This window comes from Erpetoichthys calabaricus, chromosome 8 (genome assembly GCF_900747795.2).
Source record: "Erpetoichthys calabaricus chromosome 8, fErpCal1.3, whole genome shotgun sequence".
Taxonomy (NCBI): domain Eukaryota; kingdom Metazoa; phylum Chordata; class Cladistia; order Polypteriformes; family Polypteridae; genus Erpetoichthys; species Erpetoichthys calabaricus.
This window is the reverse complement of record NC_041401.2, coordinates 120769329-120785966: the sequence shown is the minus strand read 5'-3', so window position 1 is coordinate 120785966 and position 16638 is coordinate 120769329. Positions and strand designations below refer to the sequence as shown.

The 16638-nt window shown below is 38.9% G+C and overlaps 1 protein-coding gene across 1 annotated transcript in view; it reads right to left on the bottom strand.

Moving 5' to 3' along the window:
• The window catches only part of ssu72 (SSU72 homolog, RNA polymerase II CTD phosphatase), a 48611-nt gene that overhangs the window by 25414 nt on the left and 6559 nt on the right, over window positions 1-16638 (bottom strand). Inside the window, exon 2 of the mRNA XM_028807346.2 lies at window positions 5-148. Coding sequence (XP_028663179.1) covers window positions 5-148 — 144 coding nt within the window. The remainder of the gene's footprint in view (window positions 1-4; window positions 149-16638) is intronic.

Here is a 16638-nt window from a genome sequence, read left to right as displayed (position 1 = left end):
ATACAGTTCTTTGTCCTTCTTAACAAGGTCATTATACATCTGTTCATAAGTGGTTTTGAAATCATAGACGTTGGGCTTGTCTGGAGCAGGCCCTGGCAGCTTTACATGTGTTCCTGTTCCAAATGATCGCACTTCAAAGCCACGTTTGCTGTAAAACAAAAAAAAAAGAGAAAGAGAAAAACCAGCCATTAGAAAACACGCAGGACAAGCAGGGGAATACTTCATAGTAAAGAATACTATATTAAACAGGAACTCAGGACAGTTTTACTCTTCCATCAAATCATTAAGTTGTAACATTGTTATGGTAACACTAACAACTGATTATTGTATAAGGTAATTCTAATCAGATGCAGTGGATGCATCAACTAATCACTAAAAATTCTCTGGGAGATAAACGACCTAGGGTCTGTCTAAATTCTAGGACACACGTACAACAAGCTAATTATAAGTATAGTCCCAAGTGACTGTTGCAGAACTGAATTCATCACCTCATAAAAAATTACTATATTAGTATTAGTTACAATTTCTAGGCCTAGCATTAATGTTAGAAATACTGTTATATAACTGTTGGCCCAGTTTACCCTTTATCTATGGTAACAGCATTAAATTTTCACCATGTCTAAGGTGTTTTTTAAGAGAACAAAATTTAACTTAAATCAAAGTATCATCTTACATTTAAAAAAAATCTGCCGAATTTAAAATAGACGGATTTGTTAAAAATTATAACTTTCAACCAATTTTAGGCTTTAGCAGCATTTCAAAGAGCTTCAATTTGTTATTGTATTCAAGAGTCTCCATACTTATTTTGTATTCAAGTTAAGAAATTAACTTTCATTTTAGGTGCTCTACTTTAAGCAATTAATAAAACACTAGCGGGAAGATTTTTTTCTGCTAATGAATTTATATATTTTATAGATACATATTTTATAGACTAGGGGGCTCCACCACCTGCTCGCTTCACTCGCCCATGCCAGGTTTGGTTTACCGGATATACAATTAAAAGATTGTTATTTTTATGGGAATTGTTACATATGCTTTATTTTCACTTTTGCATTAAAACTTTTGTAAAAACAATACTTGTCCTTTATTTCTGGCTCAGGGCATGGTTAAATCTCTTACTCGCAGGACGTATAACGCTGCTTGCGTTGTGAAGAGGGGGCCATCTGAACACATGCTAAGGAGATCCTGTCGGATCATCTGCTGCTGTGCTCCCAGTCGGTCATTTTAACTCTTTTAGGGCGGATGTCGACTTTTGTCGACAGGAGGGGTTGAAGGCTAATGTCGACAAAAGTCGACATCCAGGGATAGGGGGCGACAATCAGCTGTTAATGGCGACAAATCTCACTGTCACATCACACGCATTCCCTCAGAGCTTGGAGGAATGCTAGACTCGTTGACTCGGCAAATAAACATTGCGTGTGCGTGAGTTGCGAAATGTAAACAATGGCAAGATGGCACCGACATGTGAAAAGGCAGCAAAGCAAGTGCAGAAAAGAAAACACTCGGCAGACGATGTTTTGCGCATTATCGCGGAGTCGGACTCTTGATTTTTCAGAATCGGATTTTATTGGCAGTGATCAGGAGATCGAGCAAGAGAGTGAGAAGCAGGCATCAGCTGATCAGACACCAGCCGATGCCGCGCCAGCGGATCTGCTGCCAGTTGAGTGCCTTCGCGCAGCCGATGCATCTACGGCAAGGTTCGCATGGGATAAATACACAGACATTGCTCCGTTGAGAGCCGATCTGGCTACCGGAGTTTACAAGACGGCATGGCTTGCTGTTGGACACGACAGATCACCAGCTGCTGTACTTCAGGCTGCTCTCTCCTGATGCTGCTTTTCAGCTACTGTCAGACAAGACAAACAGGTAGGCAGAGATTTTTTTTGAATCGCGGGCTGCGTTTGCATCGCATTCTCATTTTTCAAAGTGGAAACCCACAACGAAAGACGAGATGAAGCGCGCTGTGGCATTACAAATAGAGATGGGACAGAACTGGTGATATAACTTCAGGCAGCATTGGTCCAAACGTGTTTTGTCCCCTGGTGGCTTAGGTACGTGTTGCTGCAAAGTTTTATTCACTTCTGTAATAAACAGAAGCAAATCCCATGGGGTCAGCCAGGCTATAATGCCATACATAAAGTTCATAAAGTTTCAGAAGATGAAAACAGGTGACAATACGGTTTTCATGCAGGCAGAAAACTTGGTGGCAGTGGCATGGCACGATGGCAAATGGGTGACTTGTCTCTCTACAGTACACACTAACAATATATGTGAGAAAGTGCAGCAACAGACAATTGAAAAATAGGCACCAAAGCAACACATATTGTAAGGAGTGCAATGTGGCAATGACTGAAATTGGCTGCTTTGAGCGAGATCAGACTTTCTGTATAAAATGTATGTGATATGTATGTGAAATCATAGAGTATGCAGGCTCATACAACATGCAAGACAGTAACATTTGTCAAAAGTAAATATTTTTTGTTGATTTGATACGTTAAACAATTGCTTTGTGTTCTTTTTTAAAAAATGTTAGATTTTGGAAAAATATTCAGCCCTGGGAGAAAAGAAACAAAAAAAAAATTAGCCCTAAAAGAGTTAAAGTCTGTACAGCTGCTGTCCTTTTTGCCACTTCGTCTCTGCCGCTCACATTGTGAGGGGGGGGGGTGCAGCTGAACACATGCTAAGGAGAAGCAGTCACATCATCTGCAGTCCTGCTGCCTGTTGATCATTTTAAAGCCTGAACAGCAGCTGTCCTTTTGCCACTTCACTTCTCTGCCGCTCGCTTTTGGGGAGTGGGGGGGTGATGTTAGGGTGGCTGAACACACGCAAGGAGAAGCGATCGGATCATCTGCTGGCTTTCTACTGCAGGCGAGCTATGTGTTTTGCTTCTCGTTGTTTTAAGAGCTGGGAACAAATTAAAGTGTCTCTCGCGGGACTTCAAATTGTCTTCTGAGAAGATCACATATTGGCTCCCTAGTTTTTTTTTTTTGTTTTTTTTTTTTTTTTTAAAAGAGATTTTATATATATATATATATATATATATATATATATATATAAAAAGACTCAAATGTCCGGAAAGTACACTATATTTTAAAATGCATTAAATTTCAGGTTATGATCTGCAGTGGCAACCCCTAATGGGAACAGCTGAAAAAAAGATTACATTTCAGGTTATGGTTTAATACACAGTTCTGTTCAAGATTACTACTACTCTAGTTAAGAGTACCTATTGTTAGCAATGGGTATGTTAACATACACAAACAAAACCAGAATAAGGTGAGTAACCCAGTTATAGCAGAAACCTGGTGTGACGGTGCAGGTCCTGCTCCATGCTCCCACTTCTCTTCAGAAAGCCTCTTGAACCCAAGGCAAGGGGAAAAAGTGCTTTTATTAAAAACAAACGAAACCTAACAAACAGTGTTCAAATATAGTGCAGTGTTCCAACAAACAGTCAATAATCCATAAAAAAGGTGCAAAAAGTGGTGGTAAAAATTTTAAAAAAAAAATCCTTTAAAACGAGGTTAAAACAAAGTCAGGAAGCTGTCCTTCAAAAAAAGAATCTGGTGCCTTTACCTTCTAACTGGCGGTTCCCCTGCTCATCCCATACAGGCCTTGCAGCATGGGAGTCGCTCTATCACCGCAGGTGCAGCTGACCTTCCAAAATGGTCCAGTAGCCTTCCATCCCCTTGCTAAGTGGACGGAGACTTGGGTTCCCCCAACGGCCAGGATTCTCACGCAGGAGATCAGCCTCCCAACCAGCCACTCCAACTCCTTGGGGCTACTCAGCTGGAGCGACCGCTTCCAACTGCCTCTCTACCAAGTGTCAGCAACAGACCCCGCATCAGGGGCTCTTCTCTCGGCTTCTCTCTTGCTCCCAACACTGGCACTCAGCTTCCTTCTTCCTCTACCCTCTGTTTTTCATGTTTCCCCCCTTTCTTTGTGCTGGCCCATATTTGTATGGCTCTATGGGTGCAGTGTCTCAATCATGTACCTCAGGAAGCCGATGAAGCAATTGAGAATCTGGCCCCAATTACCTCATTAACTCCCTGCAGTTGTGCGATTGCACCCACAGAGACTGACATGACTATTTGGATTATTTAAAAATGCCCATTCTTTTGAAGCCGTGGATCCTGCTATACCATACCTGGTTTCTTAAAAATCTGCACTTACATGTGTGAGTCCACCAATAGCGTGGTTCCAGGGAAAAACGCTCTAATGTCATTAAACTACACAAGGAGTTAAAACATCCTCATCAGCCGCAGTGAACCCAAAAACAAGCATGAAGCCTGCGTCACCATAGCAGTGTGGGGAATATTATTTTTAAAACAGTTACATTACTCATTACTTATAAAAAGGCATGTTATATAGCTACTATAAAATGTAATGGTAAAGCAGTGCACTTGTACTTTCTTTTATATGAAAAAAACTACTGGTCAGATTGTTACAACTATGCCCGCGATTCAGTAGCGAATCAGAAATCCAAGAATGGCAATCAGTTTGTGCGTGATGAAATATCATGGAGGGTATATGCGGTGGTGTGGGCGGTCGCGTCCGGGCAGCTGTACAACTGGCATGCACACTTTACCTCAGGTTTAGTTCACAGGTCATAGGCATGGTAAAGTTTCCATTTAATTCAATAACCCTATTTGAAATAAAGCGGTTTCTTTGTGTGGGCGCCTTCGTTCATTGTTTGTATCCATACGGGTTAGTTTACAGGTCGTAGCCATACGGGCTCCTGTTTGTATTACTAATCGTTGAGCTCCCTCCATTTGGATACATGCCTCCTTTGCCTGTGTTGTGTCAAAAGAGCATTGTGGGCGCGCTCGTTCATTGTCCAGGCGGCTGTAAAACCTGGCGTGCATGCTTTACCTCAGGTTTAGTTCACAGGTCGTAGGCATGGTAAAGTTTCCATTTAATTGAATAACCCTATTTGAACTAAAGCGGTTTCTTTGTGTGGGCGCCTTTGTTCATGAAGTCTAGTTTACAGGTGGTGTTGTTTGGGCGCCATCTGACTCTGGGAAGCCGCTGCGTTTTGACTCTGGGGCGGGCGCCACGGCGCAGTACGCATGCGCCTTGGTGCGTCCACCGTGCATAAATTAACTGTGGTTTAGTAAGATAGATTAAACCATAAATCCATATATAAACCTTCATGAAACTGACCAGAAACACAGGTAAACGTGTTTAAAACATACATGTATGAATTACCTCACAGCACATGAAGTGCTACATCTTTTTAAATCCCTCACCCGAGCCATCTATAATTCTCGGTATGGACATTGCATCACCCTATCACATCGTTTTAACACATCAAAAGCAAATGGCTGGAATAAAACTAAACTGACACTATCCGTATGTTACTAGATTGCACGCAGCACACACTTTTCTGCTCGGCTATTCAACTGAGTCCTGCAAAGGAACAGCATAACAGTAGGTCTACTACTTGCATTAAACCCAAGGATAACAAAGCAGGCATTTTTACTTCAATAAAATAAGTGATGGGTTACTAGATTCTTCAACAAGTAATCTGACTACTTAACACACTGTAAACGTTTAATGCGTTGCTTAAACATTGATCATACTGCTGAGGTGATTAGCATAAATTTAGCACTTTAACACCGAGACAATTTATTTCTCCTCCTAGCTTAAGTAATGCATTGATTGGAGCATTTGGCACATATTAAATCGTGCAAATAAAGTAACAACGCAGTTTTATGTGGGTCCTGAATTGGTACAATACTGAATGTGTTGAATGGCTGGATTTCAGCAAGGCTGAACAGAACTCTTAGTTTTACTTATGATACAAACTAAGGTCAAGTTACAGGTATTACCAATTATTTCAAAGAGGATTTGTTAATATATAAGGAAGGATACTTTGAAAGAGATGCCGAAATCTTGGAAGAACATTTAACTTAATATTCTTGTATAAAATGAACTTTTGAAAAGCCAAAATCTTCAATGCTTTCTATTAAAAATTATTACTGAACTGCTGAACTGTAAGTCCAAAGTATGTGTACCGTAACCAAGATTAAGAAAAATGATAAAATTTAGGTGTACCAGAAAAGCTCCTCCTTTAATTGAAATGCTGAAGGTAAAACCATTGTACATGCTGTTAGAGTTGCGTGATGTAAGTTAATGAGATGTTGCATTCAATTTTCTCATATAAATCTCATTTTTCAGAAATCAGTTTTACATAAACTGCACTTGTAGTTAAATAACGTCTCGCTTCACTAACAAAGGTTTCCAGAATGTGCAGTCGTATAAGGTAATTTTAAATACAACCAAGGTGATGTTTTTTTTTTTTTATTTTTAACACAAATGACAGCTATAAGGGCTACAAGCAAAAAAAAAAAAAAAAAAAAAAAATCACTTTAAAAAATGTAAGACAGGTGTGCACTGTGTGTATGATGATGATGAAGCAGAGAGCACTAATGACGGCAAGCATCAGGGTGAATGTGTTTCAAGTCTGTCCACAAATAGCTTATACTTGGCAATTTAATGACTGCCTTTTTGAAGCAATTCTGGGAAACTGCATCTTTACTCACCCCAAGTCCATCATTCGCTGTAAATGATTAAAGCAAATTTACTATGAATGTGAAAATGCCTTATTCTGAATTAGGAGAGGATTCATTACTCCTTTTCCAATTTCCAGTTATTTTGGCTGCATCAAACACATCTGTATGTCCATCTTAAGTGAATTTACACTTTACTCCATTGTATTGGGCTAAATGCACCACATTAAGCATGCAAATAACACCCTAAAGCTCCAGTATTCAGGATTGCCCCCAACAAGAATCTGAAATGCAACCATAAGCCTTTAACTATTGTCTAACGCACTGAGACAGCACTGAAAAACTGTAAATTGTTAAATACCTATCTAAGAATAAAAAGGATGGGTCAATGTTTAATGGCCAGGATGTTAGACTTAAAGACAAAGTTGGATCAAAAGAATTCTCCTTTCCAGATTCTGGCACTGGCTCTCTTCAGTAAGTTATGGGGGGGCAATCGTTCAACTGACTACAAAAACAAAACTTGTCAACTTACAATACATAAAGGCATCTCACACACCGCTTAATTTTAGTACAGTAGATTCTAGATCACAGAAATGAAGTCAACTCCACCAATAGGTCTTCCCTTTGGTTAAGCCTCCAGAACTTTAAAGTATGCCATCTATCTTATCATGGGCAGCAATTCCAACTACAGTGCATCCGGAAAGTATTCACAGCGCATCACTTTTTCCACATTTTGTTATGTTACAGCCTTACTCCAAAGTGGATTAAGTTCATTTTTTTCCCCTCAGAATTCTACACACAACACCCCATAATGACAACGTGAAAAAAGTTTGAGATTTTTGCAAATTTATTAAAAATAAAAAAAACTGAAAATCACATGTACATAAGTATTCACAGCCTTTGCTCAATTCTTTGTCGATGCACCTTTGGCAGCAATTACAGCCTCAAGTCTTTTTGAATATGATGCCACAAGCTTGGCACAACTATCCTTGGCCAGTTTCGCCCATTCCTCTTTGCAGCACCTCTCAAGCTCCATCAGGTTGGATGGGAAGTGTCGGTGCACAGCCATTTTAAGATCTCTTCTCAGAGATGTTCAATCGGATTCAAGTCTGGGCTCTGGCTGGGCCCCTCAAGGATATTCACAGAGTTGTCCTGAAGCCACTCCTTTGATATCTTGGCTGTGTGCTTAGGGTTGTTGCCCTGCTGAAAGATGAACCGTCGCCCCAGTCTGAGGTCAAGAGCGCTCTAGAGCAGGTTTTCATCCAGGATGTCTCTGTACATTGCTGCAGTCATCTTTCCCTTTATCTTGACTAGTCTCCCAGTCCCTGCCGCTGAAAAACACCACAGCATGATGCTGCCACCACCATGCTTCACTGTAGGGATGGTATTGGCCTGGTGATGAGCGGTGCCTGGTTTCCTCCAAATGTGACACCTGGCATTCACACCAAAGAGTTCAATCTTTGTCTCATCATACCAGAGAATTTTCTCTCTCATGGTCTGAGAGTCCTTCAGGTGCCTTTTGGCAAACTCCAGGCGGGCTGCCATGTGCCTTTTACTAAGGAGTGGCTTCTGTCTGGCCACTCTACCATACAAGCCTGATTGGTGGATTGCTGCAGAGATGGTTGTCCTACTGGAAGGTTCTCCTCTCTCCACAGAGGACCTCTGGAGCTCTGACTGTGAGACCATCAGGTTCTTGGTCACCTCCCTGACTAAGGCCCTTCTCCCCCCGATCGCTCAGTTTAGATGGCCGGCCAGCTCTAGGAAGAGTCCTGGTGGTTTCGAACTTCTTCCACGTACGGATGGAGGCCACTGTGCTCATTGGGACCTTCAAAGCAGCAGAAATTTTTCTGTAACCTTCCCCAGATTTGTGCCTCGAGACAATCCTGTCTCGGAGGTCTAGACAATTCCTTTGACTTCATGCTTGGTTTGTGCTGACATGAACTGTCAACTGTGGGACCTTATATAGACAGGTGTGTGCCTTTCCAAATCATGTCCAATCAACAATTTACCACAAGTGTACTCCAATTAAGCTGCAGAAACATCTCAAGGATGATCAGGGGAAATGGGATGCACCTGAGCTCAATTTTGAGTTTCATGGCAAAGGCTGTGAATACTTATGTACATGTGCTTTCTCCGTTTTTTTATTTGTAATGAATTTGCAAAAACCTCAAGTAAACTTTTTTCACGTTGTCATTATGGGGTGTTGTGTGTAGAATTCGGAGGAAAAAAATGAATTGAATCCATTCTGGAATAAGGCTGTAATATAACAAAATGTGGAAAAAGTGATGCGCTGTGAATACTTTCCGGATGCACTGTACAACTGCAAAGTAAAGGCTATCCTTTCATGCAAGTTGCTTTTCATAACCTCAACCCAGAGACAAACTAAACTTTTGCCACTGTCTTCTTGGACTGCAAGTAACACTACTGGATCAAGTCATATTGGAAAACCCTTCTGTTTACTACAGCACAAGCTTTCCTTGAATTCCTTTAATTCTAATATCAAAAGATCTCAGGGGTACAACAGCCACAAGTGAGCTTTTTGTCATGGCTCCTAGCAACCTTCACTACAAAGTTAATACCTGTTTATTCAAATTTCCAAAAAACACAGGTTCAAAGAACCACAATATGACCATCAATGAAAGCCAAAAGCACAGAGGTAGAAAAGAACACAGTATCAATTAGGGCTGGGCAATATAGACATAAATTGACATTGTGATAAATTGACCCAAAATGAGATGATTGATATTTATCAATAGGTTTTCAAAACACCTTAAAACAATGAAAATCTACATTCAGACATGTAAATATATGCTTGATACAGAACCCAACACCTAGCATATTTTCTCACAATTATTAGACACATACAAAAATGACAAAAATTTCCAGTGTCCAAGCCTGGACTGAAAGTCATTGTTGCCTTTGTTCATTGGCCAAACAACAAGGCAAGAGGAATGTAATGGCCAAAATGTCCAATAAACAGAGGAAGACAGACAAAGAGCAGCCACACCACATGCACTTCAGAGATCATCTACCTGAAGCTAAGCATGTTTGGGCCTGGCCGGTACATGGATGGGACACCAAAAAGCTTGGACTGCTGCTGGAAGAGGTGTTGGTGAGGCCAGCAGGAGGCACTTTAACTGTAGTCTGAATACGGATCCCAATGCCCCAGTGCATGGACAGGGACACAGTGCTGTAAAAAAGTTGCTGTCTTTCAGACGAGACATACAACCAAGGTACTGACTCTATAATCATAAAAGACCCTTGGCATCCTTCCTAAAGAGTTGAGTGTATTCCAATGTCCTAGTCATTCTGGCCTCCTAATCATCCACTGTATCTAATGGTCTCTCCCTCTCACCACCAAAAAGCTAATGTGTGGGGAGTGCACTGGTTCAAAAATGGCATCCATCACATCATCCAGGTGGAGGCCACAAATTAGTGGTTGTTGAAGTTGCTCCTCACTTAGTATGAAAAGCGCTAAATGTAAAGAGCTTAGAGGCGCACAAGGACTAGCATATCTGGTGAAGAGAGGTTCCTAAATGCATGAAGTGATAGCAACAGACCAACTTACCATTGTGTCCAGTTTATTAAATGGACATTTTTCTATGCTAGTATGAAATACACTGCCAAGCCAAAAAAAAAAAAGTCGCCACCAAAAAAAAGGTCACACACTAATATTTCGTTGGACCACCTTTAGCTTTGATTACGGCACGCATTCGCTGTGGCATTGTTTCGATAAGCTTCTGCAATGTCACAAGATTTAGTTCCATCCAGTGTTGCATTAATTTTTCACCAAGATCTTGCATAATGGGTGCATCACTTCATCTGCCTCTCTTCTTACCCTGATGCGCCCATCACTCTGGAACGGTGAATCTGGACTCATCAGACCACATGACCTTCTTCCATTGCTCCAGAGTCCAATCTTTGTGCTCCCTAGCAAATTGAAGCCTTTTTTTCCGGTTTGCCTCACTGATTAGTGGTTTTCTTACGGCTACACAGCTGTTCAGTCCCAATCCCTTGAGTTCCCTTCGCATTGTGCGTGTGGAAATGCTCTTACTTTCACTATTAAACATAGACCTGAGTTCTACTGCTGTTTTTCTTCGATTTGATTTCACCAAACGTTTAAGTGATCGTCAATCACGATCATTCAGGATTTTTTTCTGGCCACATTTCTTCCTCGAAGACGATGGGTCCTCACTATCCTTCCAGTTTTTAATAATGCATTGGACAGTTCTTAACCCAATTTTAGCAGTTTCTGCAATCTCCTTATATGTTTTCTCTGCTTGACTAACATCTTTTCCACGACCACGAGATGTGTCTTTCGACATGGTTGTTTAAGAAATGAGAAGCAACTCATTTCACCAGTTGGGGTTAAATAACTTGTTGCCAGCTGAAAGATAATCGCCCATGCAGTAATTATCCAATAGGAGGCTCATACCTATTTGCTTAGTTAAATCCAGTTGGCGACTTTTTTTTTTGGCCAGGCAGTGTATTAGAAGGAAACATTTGGGAAAAAATTATTTTGTGCCTCAAACAGTTCAAAGACACCCCATCCCCCATGCTTATTTCACATGTGCTCTACTTGAGTTTATTGGATGAACTGTGTTTAACATCTTATATATTTTCACTGATACTGAATTGCACTATAACTAAATTCTAGTAAAAAATGGAATTTAACTTTCTCCAATTCACAATTATTAATACTGAATAATAAATAACACATTAAACAGGGAAAAGTGTTTGGCAATATGGCAAACCACTGTAGTTCTCTTTCCACCTGTTACTTGTCCAATCATATAGTGCACATTTTATTAAACCTTTCTTAGCAGAGACTAAAGACTATTATACTTTTAATGTTTGTATCACTGACAAGTTTAAAGGCATTTGCAAATACTCAACTAAAAAAAAAAAGCCTACCCCACAAATTTACCTCTTCTACATCAGCAAAACTCTTGAACAGTCCAACAGAGTGATGTTCCCATATACCACCACAAGTACTCACTACAGAAGTAGAAATAGTACTGAACAGTGGATCAAGGCTGGTTCTAGAACGCATTGAGCACAAGTACAAGCGCTACTATACCCAGCTAGTACTTTTGCCTCCCATAAAACTCATGCTTCCCCCAACCAGCGAATAAAAGGGTTGCATTTTCAAATGCCCAAACAATGTGGGCCTTGCCATATTTGAGTGTGCTTGTGTGTTTAAGGGGACTAAACAAACCAATCTGCGAATTTAGATTTGTTTTCTAGAGATTTATTAGTCCTAAATAACTCATTTCATATTATTAAATACATAAATGTAATATTTAGGCCTTAAATGCAAACACTCCTCAATACAAAAATGATTACTCCATAATTAGCAATGTCAGCAGCATGACACAAGGACCACTGCTGTCAAAAACCTAAGTAAAAACCAATAAATAAAACACTGAATGCGTATTACCCACGTCATACATGCCACAGAGGTCAAAGAATGCTGGTTTCTCTAACAATTGTTTTCCAAAGCTTCAAATACTAAATATGGCATGGCATGTGTGCACACAGAATATGGTGTTAACATTCCACATTGAGTTAACCTTACAATCGGATTACAATGATGCCCGTGTAAATAGCCAAAAACAAAATGAATATCGCTGGCTTACTGTGCCATCAGAAAGACTGACAGCCTATCTATTTCCATTTATCCGCTGCACCTAAAGCTACCAAGGAAGAAACTACACACCTGCAACACAACTTCTGATAAAAATGTAACCTCCTTATTGTAGTTTTGTCTGTTGTTTAATGCTACTCGACGTTTGTAACTTAAATATAAAAAAAAAAGCCACAACAGCATCGCTACAGCCTTTAAACCCAAACTTTAACAGGTTAGGGTGCTGAACAATAGCATGACAATTCACGTTAGCAGTGATTTAGATTAGTAGGCTGTGAAAGATGGGGAGCTAGAGTTAAAATGGCAAGAGAGCTCCTGAATTTATCACAAGAAAGGGGCAGTTGAAAGAGTCAATACCGCATACCAAATTAAGACTTCATATTTAAAAAAGCAAACATTGAATGACTCTGGGGTTTAAGAATCTAATGTAAGCAATCCCCATCCAGACAAGACTTGCTGCTGTGAGAGGGAGACCTCCACTTCTTACTACAAAAAGACTGGCAAGATACTGGGCAACTGTTTTCACAACATCACTTATTCACAGCTTGAGTCATTTATATGATCAACTTTAACACTGTACCCCATCTTCTGCAGAGAATGCATCCTCTTCACAGACACGAACCACATTTTTCAGTAAGATCTTCTTACCCATGAATACATAAAGTCACTGTATTTTTACTAAGGTATGTTTTAATATTTATATGTACACAATCAAATTAGACTTGTTATCATGGTATTAGAATGGAAGCCCACTCCACTGAACTCAATGGTAATATTCTTCAAAGAAGACACCACCTAATTTTTTTTTCATCCATTACTTAGGTGTTGCTTGCAGTGATGACTGAGGTGGGGAGGGAAAAAACTGTTAATCTCAATTTTCACAGATAATGGAAATAACAAATCTAACAATACAAGTCAATGGGGTCCAACATTAAATAACCATAAATATCAAAACATCAAAAACATTTTCAGCTTACTCAAGAAACTTAGCTCACTGGTCAGGTATCCAATCATGTGCTACAGATGTGCATTTCGGCTAAAATATTGCCATTTAAACCATATCTGGAAAGCTCGACTCATGAACAACTAAAGTGTATTAAAATACAATCAAACCTTTGTATTGAAGATCTCATTTGTTGGTCATTAAGATAAGTCAGTACTTACAGATTTTTCCATCGATTGAAATTGCAGTGATGAATTTAATCTTCCATTTATTGACTCATCTTTCAAATATGGTGGCTTTACATTTTCTCTCATTCACACACATTTAGCTTTTATTCCCTAGCTGTACATATACATCTCAGACCACACACACCAATGCTAATATAACATGAAGCAGGTGGTAGCACCAACGTATTAGTTATTACAAGGTTGGGTTCCTGACCAATGGATGGATGCTGGTGTTTATTTAAAAAGCTCCTTTGTTTCAGTGCACTCTACATTCAGAAAGGGGTTTTCCACAAATGGTTAACTTAAATATATTTTTGCTAAATAATGGTTTTATAGAAATATTGATATTGTTTTGCTGTCTTTAAGCTAGGTCTCCATTTGCTTCTACTGTATCAGGAATTTGTCATCTCCATAAACATGGAAAACGTTTGTCATCTACAAACAATATGGGTTAAATGACAGATTTCTGGGACAGAGAATTCATTCAATGGAGCCCAGCAACTCTTTACACCATTGGGTACAAGGATTGGACCAAGGGTTTTCAAACTCGGTCCCAGGGACCCAATGAGGCAGCAGGTTTTTGTTCCAACCAGCTTCTGCTTTTAATTGGACTCCAGGGCTAATTAAGTGAATTATTTCCCAGATTCTGTGTTTTGGGAACAAGTTGGGTTAAAAAAAAAATGATGTAATAAGTTATATGGGAATAATGTTTTTTGTTTCCATTTTAACAATATTTTCATCTTGATTTTCATTCTACTTTTCCAGGTATTCTAATTGTTTAATCCATTATTTACGAATTAGTGGGTGCAATACTAAAGTAGTTGCAGTTTTTCATGATTCAGTGCTGTTTGCCTGGGAGTTTGCCCTGCTAGTTGTTAATTGTCATTAAGATACAATGAAGAGAGCAAACTGCACAGAGAAAGGGCAAAATAATTAAATCAACAAAAGAGTTAAGCTTTTAAATCTACAGCAAAAACAAATATTTCTAAATGTCTTATAAATGTAAAAATCATGCTGCTGTCCTTTTCTGAATGTAGGGAGAAAAAAAACAAAACAGCTGATTAAATGAGATCAGTGTTATCAGTTGGCACTGATTATTAACCTGGCTGGAACAAAAAACCTGCAGCCACAGTGGGTCCTCAGGATTGAGTTTGAAAGCCTCTAGATTGGACAGCAGCAAATCTATCAGTTCCTATAGGTAACCATGTCTGTTGCCAATGTCGGAAACAAATCACTAACTAAAGAAAACAAGTTACTACTTAATAAACAAAAGAAACTTGTAGACACATTACTTACTGTAAACACATCTAAAGATGTCTAGTATAGGAAGACAGTGTGGACAAAATATCTGAACATAATTATGGGAGATTTTTTTTGTAAAACTATGGATGCCAACTCCAATAACTTGAAAATTCAACAAACAAAAGTATTCTTTTGGTTGATTACTTCAGAACTGACCAAAACAGGGCGACATACCTTTGCACTTTCTAATAAATTTAAGGAAAAAAAAAAGTATATGAGCAGCAGCAATTGATCCTTAACATTGTAGTTTTGTTTTTTCTTTGATGTTACTAGACATTTGCAACTTAAATATAAAACAAAAGCCACAACAGCATCACTTCAGCCTTTAAACCCAAACTTTAACAGGTTAGGGAGCTAAACAGCAGCCTGATGATTCACATTGACTGTGATAAACTGCTTTTTGTCTTATATATAGTGCACTTTGATGCAACATAATACACTACCATTCAAAAGTTTGGGTCACCAAGAAATTGTCCCGTTTTCAATAGAAATGCACACCTTTACCAAGATATCATGAAACTGATATAAAAAATATAGCCAAAATAATACTAGCGTCTATAAAGGCCATTACTGCTGGTAACGACTGAATTTTTTATTCACACACGGATGTAAAGCTCCATTTTCAGCAGCAATTCCTTCAGTCTCCTAATGGTAAACTCTGTAAGGTTACCTTAGTTATGTTTACATGCATATTGGTTATTAAAAGAAACATTATAACCAATGACATTAGTTTTTCTGTTCTATTGTTTCAATGTAGTGTCATTCCAAAAGTTCAGTTCTGGGTTCAAAAATGGACAAAATAAAACAGCTTTCTAAAGAATCGTGTCTTTTTTTTTTTTTTTTTTTCAGAATTAAAGCTATTTCATAATTCCCAAAGAAACTGAAGATTTCATACAAAGGTGTCCTTTACTATCTTGAGAGAAGAAAGTAAACTGGATCTAATCAGTACAGAAAAAGGGGAAGGCCAAGATGAACTAATGCATAAGACAAGGACATCAGAATCTACAGGTTGCTTCTCAAACGCCTTGCTGGTTTCTCAGTGGACTTCATGACAAACACCAGTGTCATGTGAAAAGACGACTGTGCAATGCTGGCTTTAGAGGCAGAGTTTAATAATAATAAGCCACAAATGAAAAGGTTAAAAGTGGCAAAATAAGACAATGAACAAACAATGACTGGAAAGGTACATTATGTTCATCAATCCAGAGTCACCTTTTCTCTGTTGCAGAGAACACTGATATTTGCTGTGTATTTAATAAAGACAACAGTGAAGGACTAGTAATGAAATTCTCAAAATACACACTCTGTCGTCTTATCCTCTTATGAAGTTGTCCATCTTGGCCTCCTTTTTCTATCCTGGTTAGATTCAGTTTACCCTCTTCTGAAGACAGTAATAGAGACATTTGCATGAAATCTTCAGTTTCTTAGCAATCTGTCACATGGAATAACCATCCTTCTGTAAAAACAGCAATAGACAGACATATTTCTTGTGAAAGCCATTTCATTTTGGGTATTTCTGAACCCTGTCTGAACTTTAGGAATGCCAGTATCTTTAAACACAAGTTAACAAGGTAACAGTTTTATGTGGTGCTAATACAGTTAGAACTGATTAAAACCTAAATGTAGGTATTATAAAGTTACCTCTACTAAAAAGTGTACCAGTAATGCTGTCCATTAACATTTCTAAAACTGCAATTTTAGAAAAGCATTATCAAACAGAATAACAATTATAAAAAAAAAATAATAATAATAATCTGACAGCTGAAGCACATAAAAGTGAAATGGCCAAGCAAGTCAGTGGCTTGGATTTCAACAGCAACAAGTCTTACTCACTGGGATAATATATGATATGATGCTGGTAGTAAAACCTTTAAAATAATTTAAATTCTAATTGACATTTGCCAAGTTAAAGGATGGCAGGCAGCAATGAGAGGGCTTGAAGTGTACATCAGTTGGAGAGAAAAACGATTTCAGTTTTTCTTCCAACACAAATGTTGAAAGAAAATATCC